Genomic DNA, 7,395 nt, shown 5'->3' with positions numbered 1-7,395 from the left:
ACGAATACACAATTTTCCGGTGCGACCTGCTGACTTCTTGCTGAACGAGTGTATTTACGCTCCGTTGAACTGTTTGTTGACTGCTGAACCAGTGCGACTAAATCGCGGTGTTTGTGTCAACTGTTGAACGTCACAATAAATACCTGTGACATTATTAGCCGTGAATAATTTTCCTACCGTGGAATATATCACGCACGCGGAACCATCTGTGGGAAATTCCGACAAGCGAATATTTCCTTTCACAGCCAGTTAGTGCATTTGGATCGGTGTAGTGGACCATTGGATCTACACATTCGTGAGTCCCCACTTGGCTACTCATTCCTTTCCTATTGTGATTTTATGATTTTGTATTGGTTACTTTGCTTGTTAATTTATCCGAACACGCTGATAAGGTCCTAGTCGGCTACAGACTTGACCCTCATTGAGGATGTCCATTGAACCGCTACTAAAATTATTGGCAGCCTCAAATCCGTCCACGACAACACGCGTCTCGCGGTGCTTTATTTCTTTCCCCTTGAGTGCCGTCACCTCCGAGGGGACCTAATTCCTACTTATGCCCTGTTTGACCAAAGCTTGGCCAACAGATTTTTCACACTTGACCCAGCAAACACACGGTGGGGACATAGTAAGGGGCTTCTCAAGCTCAGAGCGCACACATTCACTGAACAAAATTTTTTCTCACTTCGAGTAGTAGCTGCGTGGAATGACCTTCCTCGGATGGTTGTCCACGCACTATTAGACATTTATTTATGCAAATCTCCGTGCTGGCAAAAAAACTGCCCGGCGCTGAGAACATAAAGAGGGGTGCTATACCCTTTTTTCACTTGTGCCTTGCAGGTGAACGACAGTCACTGACCAACAAGATCAAAACCGATCCGGGAAGCTTTGGCAAAAGCCTTGACTCTGTGTATCAATCCGTGAGTCCGTGAATCCGTGAGCATTGTCAAAATCACTGATTAGTGCAGCAAGAGCTATCTCCCGTATTTGCTATAATGTAGGTACTATACGGAACCCAGTCCAATATCCGAAACTGTACTAGCGCGACATATCCTAGTAGCTTCATATTGCATTTGTGTACCAAGTTACCCAATCGGAAAATGCTTGTTTAAATGCACCAACGCCTCAGATGAGACACGTAAGTCTCGGAGCGCTTGTCTCAGCGTCCTTGAGCAGGTCTCGCTGAGGCTACAATGGAGGATGCCTACTGTCTCACCACTTCGCAAGTTCTCGAATTTTTTCACACAACTGAGGAAAGTGGACTCTCTGAGAAACAGGTTGCCATTGCCCTAAATAAAAATGGCTTCAATGGTTTGTCGTTCTGGCGCCTCTCCAACTTTGTTTAGAGCTACCACCGGAAGAAACCAAACCATTGTGGCGTCTAGTTTTGGAACAGTTTGATGATCTTCTGGTCAAGATTTTGCTGTCCGCTGCCACAATATCTTTTGTGAGTCTCGGATCGTCTTGTTCTATTTTTGAAGGTCCTTGCATGGTTCGAGGATTCTGAAGATGCGACCACGGCCTTTGTTGAGCCTCTTGTGATAATGTTGATTCTCATCCTCAATGCCATTGTTGGGGTCTGGCAGGTAATCATTTGACATTCTAATCATATCCACTAGGAAAGGAACGCCGAATCTGCTATCGAAGCCTTAAAGGAATACGAATCTGATACAGCGAAGGTGATTCGCCAAGGACACAGGGGCCCTCAAACAGTGAAAGCACGTGAACTCGTCCCGGGTGATATAGTCGAAGTTTCCGGTGAGTTGCAGTCCTTCGGTTTTCTGGAGTTTTTGCAGTCATAGTGGTTGCCACTTCTGGTGCACTGGTCTCTTGTAATCACTTCCTCAGCTGCCGAATTATCGGCGATAGATCCGAGTTCCTGCAGTAAGTGAAGCTGATTCGCGGATGCCGTAACCACAGCAATACTAGTGCTTAAGCTGAACTTGGTCGTCTTGTTTGGAGATTGGAACAGGCGCCACAGCCTGTTTCCTAAAACCCTTGACTAATCTGGTGGCCCTGTTACTCAACTCCTGAATGCGACCAGGCCCTATATTTGACTGCTTGAAACGAAGAACCTAGTCGTCCAGAGAGTGACCCTCTGGCAGGATATTGGTCTACGTAACAGTGAAGTACACAAAAGTACATCCTTCCACGAGGCCTTAACTTGGAGCTGTCGGTCATTTCGCTTTTGGTGCATGCACCAAGGCGGATAAGCGAAAACAGGAACCGGTACTGTCTTTGATCTATATGCGTTGCTATCTCCCAACTGACCCCGATTCACTCACTGATTTGTAGATCCCAGATGTAGAAACATCCATTTATGCTGATGACCCCGTTCGTCCCGTGTCGTTTTTGGCGGCTGCATCTGCGCGTCAGCCGGCGCTGACAGCCTCAGATATCTCGAAATTAGTCTTCTGACTTAACACCTGGTCCATCTGGCTGATTTCAGTGGTCAGACTTCGAACCAAGTACGGAAGCAATTTGCTGTTGCCCTCATACTAGACTAGCCCGACAGTCATGTGTGCTGTTTATCAGAAGCCAGAATTCGAGATGCCAACATAACTTTTGAGATGACTGTCCCAGCACTCCACTGACTTTCGGTTGCGCGTATGTAGATATCCAGAAGCCGTTGTAGCCAGGTATGCAGGGATTGAAAGGATCTTTGATTGACTGCATATCCGTTGATATTCGCCTCTCTCTGGTCCGTCTGGCAACGTCTGTAGAGAAGTTTCAAGCTGGAATTTCATCCCGGTGTCATTTGTGCTTACGCCCCAACCGACTACAGCCCTGATACCACCAAAGACAAGTTTTGTGAACTCTTGAGTGCCTCGTCACGGCGGGCCAAAAGCTCAGATGTCGCTATGCTTACCAAAGGTCTGAATGGACAGTGGGTAAACTTAGCGCATCTGAGACCCAATTAGGTGGTCGACTCATCACGAAGAGACTGGACTTTACCGTGGTGTGACAATTTGTGTGCCTTGGTGACCAACTGAGCCATACTTGCGGGAAGTGTCTGCGCGACACTCGCAGCCTCATACCAGATTGGTCAATGGTTATGGGTCTGACAACCACAGTCTCGTGGTCCTCCAGGTTGTGGGTTGGAACTTGTGGCAACTTGTTCCGTAGAAATAGCAATGCATTTACACATCCCGCCAAACACCTCTGCTCTCCGGTCAAATTTTTGAGCCCCAGGATTTGGTTAGGGACCCTGTCTAGGTTTGGGCACCTTGGCTGTATCCCAGCCAACGTACAACCATGAACTACGCATATACAAACAAACTCATGCCACATCGGCCGTCGCGTGGTACCATCGGCCGGGTCGCCTTACTCGCTGCATACAACAGGGCGGATAAGCGAAGACAGATTACTGCTAGCACCTACCTTCTTTCTCTTTCACATACTTTTCTCCCTCCTCTCCCCGCCGCATTAATAACTCTGTCCTTGTAGGCCCAGCACTCAGGACTGATGACTCCGTTCGTCTTGCGTCGGTTTTGCGTGCAACATCTGCTCATTGCATGGCGCTGACACTCAGCTGTCTTCAAGCCTCGACGCCCAGTCTATCTGACAGGACAACAAGCTGCTCTTGCTCTTACACTGGACGCGCTTGGCATTGATGTGTGCTGTGTCTCCAAACCAAGAATTCAAGATGCAAGCACAGTGGTTGAGCTAACCGCCTCATCAGTCTCCACTCGCTTCCGGCTACGCAACTTTGGTGATCCAGAGGCTGTTGCGGCGGGATGTGCAGTGCTTAGTACCGTTCAAAGTCATTAGTCGGAAGGATCCTTGCTTGACTGGATACCTGTCGATAGCCGCCCATGTGCGGTTCGTCCGGCAACGTCACTGAAGGAGTCTTACAAGCGGGAAGTTGATCACTGTCTGTTTGTCGTGTCTGCCTACACCCCAGCTGACTGTATCTCTGATTCCATCAAAGACAAGTTTTGCGACGCCCTGTTGCGGTGAGCTAAAAGTTCAGATATCGTTGTGGTTGTCAGAGATCTGAATGCAAAAGTGGATAGGCTTAGCGTATCTGAGACTCAATTAGGTGTCAGACATGGACTGCACTCAGTACGTACGGACATTGGTGAACGATTGCTTCAGCTGCGTGCTGACCTCAGGCTGTTTTTATGCAGTGCTAACTTCCGAAATAGCCGAAGTCGCCTGCTCATCATGCTGTTTGTGATAATGATGATGATCGCGTGGCGCCCACCAACGGTGTGTCTATCGCAAACTCAAATTGATCACAATGCCATCTGTTACCGATGGCGCGGATCAGTAACTGACTCCGTCGTTTTGTAACACATTTGTGGATTCCGACCACGCACTCGTCTGGAATCGCTTCTCTCTACATTTTCCAGGGCCGCGCAAGATGCAGAAAAATCGCTTGGCACTTGAAAGACTAGCAGATCCGGATGTTAGACGAACTTACCGGAATCGTCTCATAGAGTTTCCTTTTTCGTCAAATGTGAACTCATACTGGGGCGACATTACCACCTCTGCACATAGTGCTAAGAATTTCGCCTGTGGCACACCACCACCAGGTGAACTCAAGCACTGGATGTCAGACAGAACGGCGGCATTGCTTAAATCTCGATGAAATATCCCAGCCAGTCCTGAACTTCATGCAACGAATTACCAGACATCAAGTGAAAGTGAGCGTGCGAGCCGATCGTAAAATGTGGCCACAGAAAGCCAATAAAATAGAAGAGACCCTAAGATTATTTCAGTTGATCCGTGTGACCTGTCCCCGGAAACCAACTGTGAGTGAAGCCATCAAGGATCGGAACGGAGTGACCATCTTGGATAGAGACGAACGCCTCGACCGTTGGACTTAATACTTCGAGCAACAATTGTGACCACCGGCTGCCACTCATCTGGAGTCCACAAGTGACGTAGATCCTTGGATGGTGAACATGGAACCATCTACGATCTCAGAGGTTTACGACTGCATATGTTCTCCCAGGCGCCACCGACCTTCTGTCCCGCATGGCCTCCCACCCGCATTGTTCAGGACGGGTGTGAAGTCCTCAGTCAGCGCTTGTCTGATCTGTTTGCTTGCATTTGGGAAAAAGAATCTGTCCTAGACGACTGGTGAGGGTAAGTGATAGTGCCCATTTTCAAAACAGGGCCTCGTAGTGAGCGTGGTAACCACGGGTGGATCAGCTTGACCTCGATCGTAACGTAGCTGTCGGCGTCACTGGTGCTTCGTCGCTTGAAATATCTAGCCGGACGAATTACTAAATGCCAAGGGCGCACTGATTGTGGGACCTGGTGGACACGGAAGGTCAAGGAATTGGAAAGCCGGTAATTTCCGAGCATTATTACAGTTGATCCGTGCGACGGGACCTCGGAAACCACCTGTGAGCGAAACCACCGTGGATCAAAGTGGCTCAGTCATTCTCAATAGAACTGACGCTTTGACTGCTGGGCCGAGCGTTTTGACTAGCAACTCTCGTAACCATCTGATACCGTTCATCTGGATCCTGGAACCGCAGTAGAGACCTGGACAGTGAACTAGGAGGCCCTCATGTATCTTCGAAGTCCTGACCTTAGCATGTGTGAAGTTAATGCACTTATCAGTAGGCCTCTTGTGCGACTTCTTTTTCATTACGAAAACAATGTCGCCTGCATATGCTAAATCAACAAAGTTTTTTTATCAGCGGCCATTTGGACGCCAGGGTTCTGAAGACCTTCCAGCTTCTCACTGTTACATAGATTACAAAATTAAATCGGAATGAAGAGAGTGGGCATCCCTGATGGACATCGCATCATGTACGGAGGCTTTTGGAGAGCTCTCCGTATACTTCCACCTTCATAAGTCTGAGGATACAAATAAATTATGTTCACGAATTTTCGGAGCATTCCTTGGTGGGCAAGCGTGTTAGGGGGTGAGATGACTCAATGGTTAGAGTGCAAATTTATTGACCGGAAGGTCCGTGGTTCGAACCTGATTTCTGCCTCTCGACTTCCCTTGCCTAGGCTTGGGAAACTTGGCAGTATCGCAGCCCTCGTGCTTCTTCCTGGTGGCATGGCAGTTAGGCACCGAGAGGGTGCTACAGCTTAACCATTTTTTCCAAGGGTGTCAACAAGAACAGAACGGTCAACCCAGCCGAATGTGCCTATGATATCCGAGAAACTAAAACAGTGGGGGCTGATATAATCACTTTGTGGGTCGACGCTTCGTCACTTAACTGATTCCTCAACTCTGAACGCCCAACTGACCACCACCGTAAAATCTCACAGTCACCGAAACATCAACCGCTCCTCTTGCACCAGCCCATTGTATCTCCGATGCAGCACAAGACGATTTCCGTCTACAACTGGTCACTGTTAATCAAGGGAGGTTGAAACGTCGCAGCACCTGAATAACGTCACCCATAAACGCGATGGTTCAGTTCACCAGAGACGTGTTTCTGATTTGCGTTTAATTTTAACACAAAACAATCTAATGGTGGGTGCCTTTTGTAGTATCGCGCCGACCATCTTCGTTTATCACTAGTACTGGGTTTCGACTCCATATGCCATTGTGCATCCGGGTATCTTCCTACCACTGAGCAGCCCTGGAGCTAAACTGACGCGTTTTCATCAGCCATCGATAGATGTTCGTCACAGCTGGTTTACGTAAGCAATCTTGGTTGAAAAGTCATTTTTATCTCGTCTGCGGTGGCTGTGGTTGTTGAGGTCCTGTGATATTTCAGGCAATGGTGACCGTGTCTCTTGGGGATCCAAGCGGTCGCTCGTCGTAGATTCCCAGGGAGTTTCCCTTCATTTAAGATCAAGGGCTTTGTTTGTCCTGCACCTCTGCGAAACAGCTAGGCGTTCTACGGTTTCTGAGGCAACAAGCTTGGTAATATTTGTCCTTGTGCAACGTTGGGGTCTTTTGTGCCGCTTGTGATGAGGGCAACCACCCTTGGGGATACACTTAGCTAATAGAGTGGTCTGATTTTGTATTGATATTGAAAGGTAAGCGATCTGGCACGTGTTTGCGTTTTCCGGTTGTGTTATCCGAGGTAGCCTGTTTACGGGCTATTGACACCACTTGGTTCTGGTTTTGACCAGGGAACTAGCACGATCAGTGTGTGGTGTTTGGTGGCCTTAGCTTTTTGAAGATGGTGCTTGCATTAGTGTAGTAACCATATTTTCCCCAGCTTAGTTCTCGGTCTGAGCCTCTCAAGCTGGCGTTCACGTCAAAACAACCACCAAAGGTGCACAAGGTGCCCAAAACGAGGTCAAGAACAGATGTACAGCGCTTCGTATATATAGCGTAAGCGGTTATAACTTTCTGGAAGTTCTGACGCGTTCTGGATGCGCCATTGGCAATCGGCATTTGGCCAATACTGGGTCATGATTGGCTGTTGGGTCCAGATTGTTGACTAATCAGATCTCGTCTTGATGCCGGAC

At 48.3% G+C, this 7,395-nt stretch overlaps 1 protein-coding gene across 1 annotated transcript in view; it reads left to right on the top strand.

Annotated features, from left to right (window-relative positions):
* Positions 1-1,190: 1,190 nt before the first annotated feature.
* Positions 1,191-7,395, top strand: part of T265_11690 (hypothetical protein) — a gene marked incomplete at both ends in the record, with an annotated part of 22,352 nt that continues 16,147 nt past the window's right edge. The window contains 5 exons of the mRNA XM_009178409.1: positions 1,191-1,308; positions 1,344-1,444; positions 1,479-1,583; positions 1,617-1,755; positions 1,846-1,881. Coding sequence (XP_009176673.1) covers positions 1,191-1,308; positions 1,344-1,444; positions 1,479-1,583; positions 1,617-1,755; positions 1,846-1,881 — 499 coding nt within the window. The remainder of the gene's footprint in view (positions 1,309-1,343; positions 1,445-1,478; positions 1,584-1,616; positions 1,756-1,845; positions 1,882-7,395) is intronic.

Source organism: Opisthorchis viverrini (assembly GCF_000715545.1).
Source record: "Opisthorchis viverrini unplaced genomic scaffold opera_v5_558, whole genome shotgun sequence".
Taxonomy (NCBI): domain Eukaryota; kingdom Metazoa; phylum Platyhelminthes; class Trematoda; order Opisthorchiida; family Opisthorchiidae; genus Opisthorchis; species Opisthorchis viverrini.
This window is presented reverse-complemented; position numbering and strand designations above follow the sequence as displayed.